At 40.5% G+C, this 13,827-nt stretch overlaps 1 protein-coding gene across 5 annotated transcripts in view; it reads left to right on the top strand.

Annotated features, from left to right (window-relative positions):
- Positions 1 to 13,827, top strand: part of actn1 (actinin, alpha 1) — a 189,547-nt gene that overhangs the window by 128,327 nt on the left and 47,393 nt on the right. For 3 of the 5 annotated variants that reach the window (XM_052035481.1, XM_052035298.1, XM_052035660.1), the window contains exons 7-8: positions 2,524 to 2,605; positions 6,691 to 6,776. In XM_052035481.1, coding sequence (XP_051891441.1) covers positions 2,524 to 2,605; positions 6,691 to 6,776 — 168 coding nt within the window. Of the gene's footprint in view, positions 1 to 2,523; positions 2,606 to 6,690; positions 6,777 to 6,981; positions 7,068 to 13,827 lie in introns of all 5 variants that reach the window. The other 2 variants (XM_052035573.1, XM_052035393.1) reach the window with 1 other exon arrangement.

Raw genomic sequence — 13,827 nt, 5'->3', positions numbered from 1 at the left:
ACTTTTCTAATAAATGCAGAAGGGGTGGCCAGAATATATTGCCTATATCTAGTTAAGAAGCTGTTCTGCTTTGAAGACTTCTTAACTAATTTATATCTTTACTGGAATACCAAAAACAAAACCTTTAATTCCATCAATATAGGATTGGTACTTAGTCCTGCCTATTTCCCTGCTGATTAGTGCCTCCAATTTCATTCAAAATGCTGTTGGTCACAGGGAGCATCAATTGGATGGGTGATCTTTTGACAGAAATAGGTTTTCACCTATTGTGGAATTCCTTGCCAGGTACAGCAGTGGAGGCCAGATCATTGGAGGTGTTTAAGGAAGAGATAGATAAGTATCTAAATAGTCGGGGTATCAAGGGATATGGGGATAAGGCCGGAAATTGAGATAAGAATAGGATTTTTTTCCTCCTCCCCCCCCCCCCATTTCTCATTTCTTTTTCTTTTTTCCCTTTTCTTTGCAGCAGACTCGATGGGCCGAATGGCCTGCTTCTGCTCTCTTGTCTTGTGATCATGTGAAATGTGAATAGAACAAATGCAAATAGTGACCATTGATTGGCACCTGTGGTGATGTTTCATCTGGGACCATTTTACTGAATTGTGTCAGTCCGTTCTTGAGTCAGAATGTGTTAGAGAAAGAGGATATCAAACCGCTCTGCATAAGTTTTGTTTTCCTCATGCTCCATTTAACTTGTCAAGCACAAACATCTTATCAGCCAAAAGCTGACCTGAAGCAGAAAATATCTAGGAAAGTGTGCCTGCTAGTAAGATGATCATTCCTTGTATAATTGTGGATTGTCCTTCTAACTGCTTATTACTTTGAAATAGAAAATAAGCCATTGTCAGACTTGCTTTTACACTTTGAATATTACTAATTAGTTTCTGCATGGAAAGATACAAGATGGGTCACTAAGTTAGTTTGGTGCATGAATAGAATACTTGATTTCTTGCCAGTACTTAAAAGCAGTTTAAAGACCAATGCAAGCTCTAAATTCCTTCAGATACTGGTCATCCTCTATCTATCACTGGGATAGATAGAAACCACAGCTATTTGTTGGAGCACAAAACTATCTCAGACTTAAAGAACATGTAAGTAACTGATATAGCACAGAACAACGTCACTCAGCACACCTGGTCAGTATCAATTCATTGCAAGTGCAGTCCAATTTCACAGCCTTCTCCTTGTCCCAGAGCCCTGCACCCTTCTCCAAATGAAGTACACATGCAAATTTTGAATGCAATGAATGCTGTAATTGAATCACCATCAATATCAGTAAGGGCACAGTACCCTAGTGGTTATGTTATTGGACCATTAACTCATTAATTTGGATGCTTATACTAATGCTTCAGAGTTCAAAACATTCCACAGCAGCTGGGAAATTTAAATTAGGTTTAGTAAATATGTTTAAAATAAAAGCCAATTATTTCTAATTGTGACCATGAAACTACAAGATTCCAATAATAAACCCAGTGACCTCCCAGTAACTTCTTTCCTGCAATGATGTCCACATCTCACAAAGGGAGATGAAAACGATCCATTTCAGACAGTGGACTCTTAATCACTCACTGTATTTAAAGAAAAAGTTCTCCTCTCCCCTTGGCCTTCTGCTTCCATTGTGAATTACCTTTCTCCTTAGTTGCTTCATTGACACATTTTGTGATTTAGAACACCTCTGTTAAATTTCTCCTTCGGGGTCCTAAGCTTCATTTGTTCGTTCATCAATTCATATTGTCCTGACACGAGATTGCTTGAGGTAGTGTACAGTGATAGACCAACCAGCAATACAAATTCTCTCGTACTTCCCCTTGCCCCAGACAGGCAGAATCGTGGGTAAAGTCACAGAAAGTACTTCCAAATTTCAAATTCCATTGTCGAGATTTTTATGAACTGACTTGAGACTGACTGCCAATTGTGAAAGAAAATCAAAAAGCAGAGTACCGTAAAACTGAAAACTAATTTAGAAGCAGTGCTAAGTAAGAGTTTATATATGACGGGTATATTCCAACTGATTTACTGAGTACAGGTACTGTGTGTGAATTTCTGATCTGAGAATGATTCAACAGGAGAGGCTGTTCCATTTGTCACATCTGTATTGGCCCATTCCAATTAGTCCCACTCCCTGTAGCCCTGTAAAGTCTTTTCCCAATCAGTGTCACTGTCCTTCTCCCACTCCAACCTAGTTGCGAGTTTCTTTTTCCAACCCAGGAAGTGTGAAGAAAATTGTTATATGTTTCAGATGTCGCTATCTTTTGAATTGGATAAAATTCGTCTTATTATTTGACTATCAGTGGGACAGAGAATGGTTGGGGGAAGATTGAATGCTGCTATTTCCAATGATTCAAGTTGGGAACTGAGAAACAGTATTCAGCCATGTGGAATTCATGGGATTTGATTGACAAATGGATTAAGGCTGTCTTTGCTGCAGTGGGCCTCTGAATGCCTGATATTAATGTTAAACCTGTTGAGGTTTGCACATCAGCACTGAAATCTCCTGTTGACTTCTATCTGTCTTCTTGTTAGGATGACCCTTACACCAACCTCAACACAGCCTTTGATGTGGCAGAAAAGTACCTGGACATTCCCAAAATGCTGGATGCTGAAGGTGAGATGTGGCTTTAGTGTAATTTGTCTCGGCAAAGGTTTTTTGTTGCACCAACTTATAATTGTTACAAATTCTTTGAGTTATGTCCATTGTACTCGCTGTGCAAGAGGCCAAATGTTATACCATTAACCAATTAGCTGTTTGAAGCCCCATACAGGCTGAGAGATGCCTTTGGTTTGATTCTTTTAGAATTTCTGCTGTTTCAGTACTTCAACTCATTTCATGCTCCATTAATTTGAAATCAGCAAACCTCATTGTATAATTTAAGATCTGATTGGAAGTCATTTTAGCAGGCATAATAAAATTTACTTTGCAGCTGATCTGAATACAGAGGTTGAGATTTTATATCTGAACCATTTCACTCAGCATGCATTCGCACAGATACCACCCGTCATTGAAGGCTACAGCCTCAATCACAGTGTGCACCCCGCTGAGAATTGAATCCGGATTTTACTGCAACTTGTGGTGTTAGAAACATTTTGCCCATTTTTTTTCCAAAGAGCAAACTACCCGTGAAATCAGCAATATTCAAATTACATGTTCTGGGTTTTAATTTGAATAAATCCTCCACCAAGTGAAGGACACAGCTGTTAGCACTGCTGCCTCATAGCTCCAGGTTCAATCCTGCCCTTGGGTGCTGTCTGTGAGGAGTTGGTACAATCTCCCTGTGACTGTATAGTGGGGCTGGGGTGGTGCGGTTGGGGTTGGGGGGGGGAGGAGTCATGAGTGGAATTGGGGACTAGCATTTTTAATGATGGGGATTTAAGAATGTGGGGAAAGCAGATTATGGGATTCGGGTATACTCTGGAGATCAGGGTATGATGTGGGGGATCTATGTGGGTCAAATAGATGGGTGAAAGTTAATAATTTAACGTGGCAGGCGTCCTAGTCCAGTGTAGTGCTGGTAACAGCGCGTTGTCCCAGGAGCACCCAAGCAAAGACTACCCAGGGACTGTAGGTCTGAGCTCCCCTGCAGTTGTTCAAAAGCAGCATTGTACAGAGAGTGACGTCCTTGCACAAGGCCTGACCCAGATAGCCCATGGAGGTTGCAGTGGTGACATGTACCAGGAAGTGCCCAGCCTAACTTCCAGAGTGACGAGAGGCAATCCGAAAAAATCCAGAAATGGCCATTATCGTACTTCACTCCTGAAAAAATTTGATTTCTGGTTGTATAATGGTGAAAGAACAAATATTTAGTCATTAATATTGCCTTGATTATTCAAAGTAACTCATGTACACATTTTGAAGCTTCATTTGAAATTTTTGTTTTCAAATTCTTCCACTGATTTCCTTACTGGTTTTCATGTGCTACCCAGTTACCCTACAAGTTGTCACGCTTGCTGTGGTGTAGAGTCATAGACAGCAGTTCCTCCAAATCCTTGCCTACATTGACAATGTTGATGTGCTAGCCAAAGTGGCCAGTGAATGTTTGACGGCCAAGCCTAATACTAACCGTGATGACCTCCATTTCAGATAGGGATGTGATTGCGACCAAGGGCAGTATCACTGACACTTTTATTTCCTTCCTCACTGCCGTCTTCCTCATTGTGACCCCGAGTGTTTTCAATGAATTCAGTGTAACCTGGAATTCTCCTGGTTAATATGGTTAAGTCTCACTCCGTATACATTTGCTAATCCATCGGGAGGAACTCTGTCCAGTTCATAAATTTTAGGTCAGTTGTCATGAAAGGGTTAATCTGCTGATATGCTAATATGATGGTGAAGGAGGTGGGGGAGAGGATAAAACAATTTAGTTCATCTTCAAGACTTGCTCCACAGCCACTAATTCAGAAAAAATCCTGGAGAGTTAGACTAGTCCAGACCACTTCCAAATTTGGGAATGCTGCTTCATATCTAAGAGAGTGAGATGGAACAGAGATTAACCTGTTAAAAAATCTCCTGATTAGATTGGAAGAGATGAGAGCTACAAGCCTGGAAGGCTAAATAAATGGGTTTGGTGTAAGATAGGACTGACCAATAAACTAAGTACATGTAATGCTTCCAAATTTTGAATGGCTTTGGTCCTCATAAGGTTGGTTTGCATTTGTCAAACCGTAAATGTGATCATTGTGGAACTGGGTCATTAAAATTAAAATTTACCACATGTGGGTGTTTCCATGATATGGAGATGAGGAAACTAATCCATTTCACGTCCCCTGAACTGCTGCATGAGCTGAGCAACGTGAAAACAAACCAAGTCTGTGCTGCTGAGAACTTTCATCAGATTTCAGTTAGTTCCTTGTAGTGTCACACACCAGCTCTCCTCCAGGTGCTATTGTACTGATGGTGCCAGTCCCTCCCCAGAACCCATACACGGGATTTTGCAGCAAGACATTTCTACTCTTGTGCTCAAATCCTCCACCATTTGCCTTTTTAATTGCTTGCTGAATGTGCATATTAACTGTCAGTGATTTGTATGTCAGGGTACCTGGGTCCCTCTGAACACCAGCACCTTTACATCTCTCACTATTAAAAAAACAATCTGCCTTTCTATTTTTTTTCTTGCTAAAGTGGATGATCCCTCATTTTTCATATTATATTCCAACTACCAAGTCCTTGCCCATTCACCTAGCCTGTCTATATCCCCCTCACTGCACCCTCCTTATAGCCCACACTGATGCCTAGCTTAGTATAATTAGCAAGCTTCGATTTATTACACTTGATCCCCTCATCAAAAATATTGGTATAGATTATGAACAGCTGGGGACCCAGATCAGGAATCAAATTTTCTGTTACTGCTCCTGTATCTGCATCAGTATAACACCACTTCTCCTTCAGAGCACCTTTGAAGCACTGTAATCAATTAAGTGCAAGTTGCATCTCCTTTAATAAGATCCTGAATTTGCACACAGACACATTTCACTGCAGTAGATCCTATCATTCATCCTCCACATGTGTCAAATCATGTTCAACCTTTTTTCCCCCTTATAATTGTCAGTAAGGCATTCTTCTACCCTAGATCTATTGATAGGAGCATCAATTACCTAGAACATTGGCAGAACACTTAATTTTGTCATCTGACTAACCTAATTCACCTAATCAATAGATCCATGCCAGTTTTTTGGGCACACTTTATTGGAGCCCATTCCTAGACACTATCATTTATCAGATACAGCTCCTCCCCAGCTTAAGGCAGGGTTCTGTTCCTAAGAATTGTTCGTAACCCGAACAGCTCACAAGTCGGAAATGTGGCCGCGAACCGAGTTCTCACACGGCAGAAGATGCCCCACAGCCGCTGGCAAATCCACCCCACTGGTCTCCCAAATGCCCGTACGCACGGGCTGTACATAAGTCAGGCATTCATAAGCTGTGGAGGACCTGTAGTGGGAAACGGCTTTCAGGCGTTGGGGCAGGATTGCCTTGTTCATTTGAAGAAACAATGGAACCTAACTCTTGGCTATTACAGAAAGCAGTGAAATTGGATTGTTTGCTTGGTTAGGTGTCCCACAACTTCCACTATCCGGTAAAAAATCGATAGCAAAGGGTTTAAATTCTTCACATTCCTTGATACTGGTTGTGGCAAGATAAAACATCTTACTGCCTTGAGCAGTATGTTTTTATCATTTCTGACTTCCTTCCCTAGTTTGGGTACTCACTGATAACTTTGGTCCCATGGTCAAGCTTCATTTACTGATCTATCCTTTAGTGTAAGTTCCACAACTTGACCTTCTATCACGGTGGCCCGGCCTGTTTGTAAGTTGATAATGTAACCAATGTATTGACGTTGTTGTATTCCTCTCTTTAGAAGGCCTCCTAACTCTGCTCGTCAGGCATTGATATTATTGGATTGTATTATAGATTAGCCAAAAACAGACTTAATTAGCCATCAGCACTGGTGGTCTCCAGTATAATCTGCTGTTGGAGATTAAACAAGTCTTCAGGAGTGTCAGATCTGAGTAAACCTCAGTGTGGTTTGTCTTCAACTCTCTGAAACACCAATGTTCCTTCTGTTGCTTCAGTATCCATCTTTTGTTTAACACAACTGTCTCTAAATATGCACCCCCCCAAAAAAAATGACTTTTCAGTGGATGAATGCATTGTGTTGTTTAAAAAAGAATTAAATCCTTTCCTGTGTTTCCTGACAGACATTGTGGGTACAGCTCGTCCGGATGAGAAGGCAATCATGACTTATGTCTCTAGCTTCTACCATGCATTTTCAGGAGCCCAAAAGGTATCCCAGGAATCCATATTTTCCAGCAGCAATTGCTTCTCTGGCTAATTATATACTTTTCTTCCCTGTTCTCCAGCTGCTATTTGTGAACTTTCCACTCTTGATATGATCTCCTGTGTTGCATGATGGGAACAGTGTGGTTCTTCGCTGATTGTGTCTTGGCTTACTTTTTCTTCCTTAATCTTTTCTTGTCTTCCTTGTGCAGATCTAATAAACACGCTTAGGCCGGATGAAAAGGCTATAATGACCTATGTTTCATGTTACTACCATGCGTTTTCAGGTGCCCAGAAGGTGAGAAACCTACCTCACCCCTGTAGAGTTCCCCTTTGATTTAGATTTTCTTATTTTTCTTTCAACAGATACAATATTGCTCTCTTCATTTTTTTTTAGTCTGGCTTATGGTGGTCCAGCTCATGAAAATCTTTAAAAGACATTGATTGGAGGTCTAACATAATTGCTCATACACACCTTCATCTCCACTGCTGCTTGAGAAAGCAGTTTGCTTAATCTGATCAATTTAGCAGTCAAATTCTCCACACTGCTCTCCCATATTATAAAGTATTAAAAAATTACTAACTTTGTCCAAGCTGCATTTTGTCTGTAGGCTCCTCCATCCACCAACTCTCAGTATCACATTGAGTTTAACTTGGTCAGTTTGACGTGCACATTGTGTATGGTGCAGAATGGAGAACGTTGTCACCTTATCCACCAGTAGAGTATTTAAAGAAGAAAATAAGGCTGACAAGTTTGGGAACCAGTGAGTTCTTTATTCCTGAAGATCACAGCGACTATTTGGTGCTGCCACTGTTCAATTTTAATTTTTCCAATTCTGTTCTGTATTGTAAAACACTCTAATCTTGTTGCTAGTGCTCTTTGAAGAGGCCCCAGTAGTCTTTATTAGCAGCACATTGGTCTGGATCTTCACAGAAAATTTTCCATAATTCAGGCAGTAAATCACCAGGCAGTTTCCTTCCCAATAATGACTTAACTCAAAGATTTTATTCTTCCCAAGGAGCTACACTGAGCAATTAGCTTTAACCTTACTTTGCTGAATTGATACTGTGCATATTAATCATATTCTGATTTGTCATCACACATTTTTCCCTTTTCAGAGTTGTCCTCCTTCACTGTTTTGCCATGGGGTTGCCAGGTGAAGGCAGTCTGTAATAGTATCAGGATGGGCTAGATGGCCCTCCTGCCTGCTCTGTCATTCAATAAGATGATAGTTGATCTAATCTTGGCCTCAATTCCACTGTCCTGCCTCTTTCTTAACCCTTGACTCCTCAACAGATCAGTAGTCTGTCTGACACCCCTTGAATTATATTCAATAATGTGGCCTCCACAGATCTCTGAGGTGGAGTTCCAAATATTCACAAACTCCTGGAAAGACAAATTCATCCTTAAATGGCCAACACCTTACTCTGAGGTGATGGTGCCAAGTCTCGGTTCCCCCATGAAGGAAAACATTCTTCTGGCACCGCTATCCTGTGGGAGCTTTTCAGAATCTTAATTCAATAAAATGACCAGGCTTCAGTGCTACAGATGACTGTTGATTATGTGATGAATTTTCCCATCCTCAACCTTCCCTCAATCTCAGAACGTTCATTCTGTGAAGTAAATAATTTATCTATTTGAGTCTGCACTTCCCTCCCGTCTTGTTGGCACATTGGGAAACCAAAGTAGAGCTACTGACCAAGCTGAATTGCAGTTTGTTGAGATTGTGATGGGTAAGCATGCTTAAGGCATTTCTCAATGTATGTCTTCTGAAAGCCGATAAGGTACTGATCAAAAGGAGATTTAAGTCTCTAGGTCAGCAGCTCTCTTTCTTTTTTAATTGCTTCTGGTTGTGGCAGTTCCCTTTATCTATCTCAACTATCTACTATATTTGAGCCTGGACTTCAACATTCATGGGTCCACTATAAGCCAGCAGTAATGTAGTTTCCAACCTTAGTCATTTTCCCATATTGAAATCTGAATTTAACATTTCTTTGAAACATTCCTGGGACTGGTGTGTCTTTCTCTTTTGTAGACTATTATCTATTTTCCTTCATCGTGTTATTATCTTTTGTTTCACTCTTCCTGGCTTGGCTGATCCTCAGAGCAATATAATCTGCAATTAATTGTTGTGTATAATATGCTTAATTAGTTCCTAACTGGATTAACTTATTACAGGTTCTTAATACTGTTAATTGTGGCAAAATGTTCTATCTACTTCTTGGTTTTTCCATCTTGATAATTTATTTTTCCTGGGGCACAGCAGTTTGTAGTTGTATAACTCATTTTTGCTTGAAAAAGTATACAATTATAATGGGAGCTGTGGAATAACATAATTATGGTTTAAAATAAATGGTTTAAAGGTGACGTGTAACTTTTTAAAAAATACTTCCCATGAATCATGTCCAATTTGTAAGTCCCATGTGCTTGCATTAAGCTATTGTACATTGTGATTTTTATGAATTCTTTAGTGTAGATCCTTCCTGCTGTGAAGAAGACTTGAGGGCAAACATTGGAGAAACCTTTTAAAATGGTTAGGATAACTAAAGTTTCATGAATATAACTATTCTTCCCACACATTTGTAATAATTTCTTCGTAGCCAGATTGTACTTAAGTTGACCTCTCTGCTATATAGTCACCACTTCCCTCACCAGGAAGATGAGAAGCTAATATATGTAATCAATTTATGAAAAAAAGCTGGAGCCAACAGAATCCTGTTTAGTTCTCTCAGATCTCCTGGACAAATGAAGTAAACTAACTGTGTGTATGATTACATAGTTGAGATTGAGACCACATAGCTCAGGAAATGACAGGAAAGTGAATGCTCCATTTGTTCATTTTTAACGGAAGGGTTATTCAAAATACTAAATGTACTTTGAGGTAATATGCAGGATAGTTTATAAAACTTGATTATTGTGTATTTCTCGAACAGCATGCTCCCAAGGTCACTTAGTAAGATGTTGTCCACAGATGTGATTTTCCTGCATCGCCGTATTGTACCAGAAAAGCAGATGTTGTTAGGCTAGAAATTTTCCCATAGTTTACGAAATTTGTGCAAATATAAACATTTGTTTTCCACTCCTCTGAACCCTCTTCTCATTGCTCATTTTCTACTCAGATAATAGCATTGCAGGCTTCATGAGCAGCTTTCTTCTCCATTCCTGTCCCTAATGCTGTGCAGGTACAGACTCTGATTTGGTTGGAGGTTTTCCTTTTGCACTTAATGCCTTGTGTTTGGAAGTTGATGCTGCATTGTTGCTGTAGTGGCTCATTCTTTAGACAGTGCATGTAATTTTCCACTGGCCTTGCACCCTCCTACTTTTACTACCCTGCATCCTATGGCTGAGGTGCATCTACTGGAGCATTTTGTTCTAACCGCACTGTCCCAAGCGAGGTAGAAGTTTCTCTTAAAGAGTTCCAATGCCACTCTCAAGTAATTTTATTTAACATTTGAATGGTCCTACAAACTAACCCTTCATTGGCCAAACTAATCATCGCACTGCTTATTTCTTTATTTATACTCTCATATTGCTTTGTACATAACACACTGTGTGAGACAGTTTCCTAAGGCAGAGTGATTTCACAGTGCAGCATGTTGGCATTTTCACTGCTGGCCCTTGACTGAGTGAGCTGAGCGGTACCAGCATATTAACATTATAAACACTGCATACATTTAAAGAACGTTGCCACCCTGTGAAGTATGAATACAGTAAAACTCTGATAATCTGCCATCTGACTATTTGGAAATCCCATCTGGCTCAGCAGGTATTATTTACTGTGCTTCCTTCCCACTCATCTGGGCCCCAGTTCCCGCAATTACTTTCAACTCACTGGGGCCCTGGTTCCCACGCTTCCTCTAACACAGCGGGACCCCAGCACCATCACTCTCTTGAATGCAGCAGTGCCCCATTTCTCAAGCTCCACCTACACTCACCAGGGTCCAGGTTCCTGCACTCCCCTTTCAACTTGCTTGGTTCAATGGAAAATTTATTATCATTCTGTGTAATATATAAAAAGAGTGTTGAGCTACTGATAGGAATAACCTCCAATAGTCTGGAGAATCTGCCAGTCTGGCCCCACTAAAGTCCCGAGCATGCCAGATTTTCAGAGTTTTACTTATCCAAATGGTCGTATTGCAAGCACACACGGTATTTCATCGTAACTACTCAATGTATCTCTGAAGCTTTAAGAGAAAATTGCTGAGTGAATTTTGGATGTCAATAGCCACAAACACACAATAAGCCAGCTTTCATTTGCGCCTATGCCATAAATGGGTTCTCATCTGCAATGATGTTTGCTGAGTGACTTTCTGCACAAACAGACGTTAGCAAGTTTCAGTGGAACATTTTGTTTTGTTGACATGCTGTCATGAGAGCTCCTCTGACCTGTGTGTGAAATGCCGTTGGTAAACACTCAACAGGAACTCTATGCGTCAATATACCGTGAGTCACTCCACAGGCAACCTCCACAGGCTTTTTAATTTTCGTTCTTTTGGTTGAACTCTAAGCGATTTTCGAGTTGTGTGGAGGATGACGAGATTTGCCATTTGCCTTCAAAAGCCAGGGAAATCTCAGTGATGGGATTGTTGCAAATTAACCAGTTCCTACCACTCATTTCCCTAATCATTGCTTTCCCGATCTAAAATAAAATGCAGCTTAAAAATTATTTATTTTACAGAAGCACTGGTGCCATTGGAAATTGAGTGAGCAACCCTTTATGTCAGCTCTAGCTGCCGTTATTTGTAGTTGTTAAATTTATCCCCACCATGCAGATGTGCCCTGGCAATCTGACGTCACTTCACCTTCATTGAAACCATTTAGCACACAGCCTTCATCACAAAGATTTGCTTTTCAATCATCACACTCTTTGAAGATTGCGACCTGTCTGAGGCTGCTGTTCATAATGATTCTGAACCTCACCACTATGTGTTGGTGCCCCCTAGCTGAACCTTGATACAAGTACAGTAATTTCGTATGCTTGGTAATCTCCCAATTCAAATAAGTTGTGGTTAATGAGGATAAATGCTTCTTGCTTGTCTGACTGTCATCTATCGTATATTTCCTGAGTGCACACTTTCAGGCTTTGTTTTCCCCAGGATTATCTTTCCAGAGCTGCTTTCCTTCCTGACTCCTCCAAGTGTCTCAATGATGCAGGTCTCCAGTTCCTGCTTCTGATTCATGTGGACGTCACTGAGCTGTTTGTTTGTAGTTCCAGGCTCATTATAGTAATACCTTCAAATCAGGCTTGTTAATCCAAACTGCTATATTTAGCTGCCATACAATACCTGCCCAGCCTCATTCAGATACCTTGCTTGTATTTTCCTCCTGGTTTGATGGTTTATTAATGACCCATTTGAAAAGCCATCAAGTGTTGAGTTGATGAAACAAAACTGGGCAAACCTCTTCCAGTGGTAATGTGGACAAAATAATTGCTAAATACACCTATATATCAACACTTTAAGAGGCAACGTTGACTTCTCTGCCCCGACCAGTGTCCCCTCGTTTCTCATCAGTTCTAAATTAGTAGCAAAGTGAGTGACTTTGCAGGGAGATTCCTGATGCAGTGTCTTTGGCTGAGAATTTGGTTAACTATCAGCCCTCACTGGTAAGTTTAAAGGCTCATTTCTTCTGGATGTGTAATGGGTTTGAATGCTCTTAATAGCCCCACCTCCCCCTTCCCTCAGAAAAGAGGTGGGGTGGAAGGGGGTCTAACAGTTTTTAAAACAATTCACCCCAAATCTAGTGGTCTTTTGGCAATGGTCGCAGATAACCAGTGATAAAATTGGGAAGCTTTCACAAGAGATGATCGTTTTTTTTTGAGGTTGGGTTGGGTCTGTTTTTAGAGTGAGGAATTCCAGTGTATCTACCCGCTGTGCCCAATCCTACAGCGTACAACTGGCAATGCCTATTGAAGCATGACTGATGTGGGATATGAAAATGATGCAAATTACCCACTGAGCAGTTAGGGTGTGGTGTGGGGTTCAAGATTGTAGCAACATCGCTGAAGGTCTTGCTAACTAGCCTTGGAGTGCCTGGCACTGACATTAGAAATGAGAAGAACTCCTACAGTGACATTGACTGATACTGCCAGGTGTGTGTGAAACGTTCCTTAGCTGAGAACCACAACACTGGAGTTGGTCTCTTCCAGAGCCACATGGGGAGACCAAAGTGTTCAATTCTTGCGGCTTTATTCCCACTTCAAAATTGAGGGTATTTTAATTGCAAAAATTAAATTAGTGCTTGACAGGGGTGGAATGGCAACAGCAGCAATGGGTTAACGTTGGGCTAATGCACCTGGAAACACTATTACAAATGCATTCTAAGGCTAATATTATCATCTTCCGGACTCAACTGCTGATTGCTGTTTGGTTGCCGGGCAACTGAATAGAAGGTGAAAGTCATTGCGTGTCAGGAGGTTGAGGAATAAGAGTGATTGCGTGGTAAGAGCCAGGAGGTTAAATCTCATCACAAAATTGTGGCTTTTCAGTTTAGGCCTGCTTCAGAGCTAATGAGCTGCTTAAATTGGTTCCAGGATCTGGTCATCAAAAAATATCCTGGCAAGTTCTGGTTTCTGCGGATAGAATCAACTTATTTTTGTTTTGGACTGATTGCAGATGTGACTCTTTTGAAGGGTCAGCAGTAAAACTGTATAGTGACATTCTAAATGGAGAGTCCAAATCTCCAAATGGCGGCCAAGCGTATTTTGGAAGGGAGGCTATTTTACTATTGAGTGAAAGTTCCTCCATCTCCTGGTTTGTGTTAATTGATCTGTCAGCTGGATTTGATTGAATGAGGACATAAAATGAACTATTATGTGAGAAGATTGTACTATTCACTGCAGGGGACACAACTTTTCCCTTTTTTTCCCAAAGTGTATAAATGTGCAGAAAGATTTACTGTAGACAAGTAATGTTAAATTCTATAGATCTTTTTGTATTACAATTCTAGGGAGTCTTTATCAAGTGAAACATTAATTAACTGAAGACCAATAATCCCCTTCTTGAAGTATTATTACAAGTAAAACCCATTGCTAAAAGAATTGTTGCATTAAATAATT

The sequence above is a fragment of the Pristis pectinata genome, chromosome 1 (assembly GCF_009764475.1).
Source record: "Pristis pectinata isolate sPriPec2 chromosome 1, sPriPec2.1.pri, whole genome shotgun sequence".
NCBI lineage: Eukaryota > Metazoa > Chordata > Chondrichthyes > Rhinopristiformes > Pristidae > Pristis > Pristis pectinata.
Note: the sequence above shows the minus strand (reverse complement) of the source record. Positions and strands in the feature narration are given on the sequence as shown.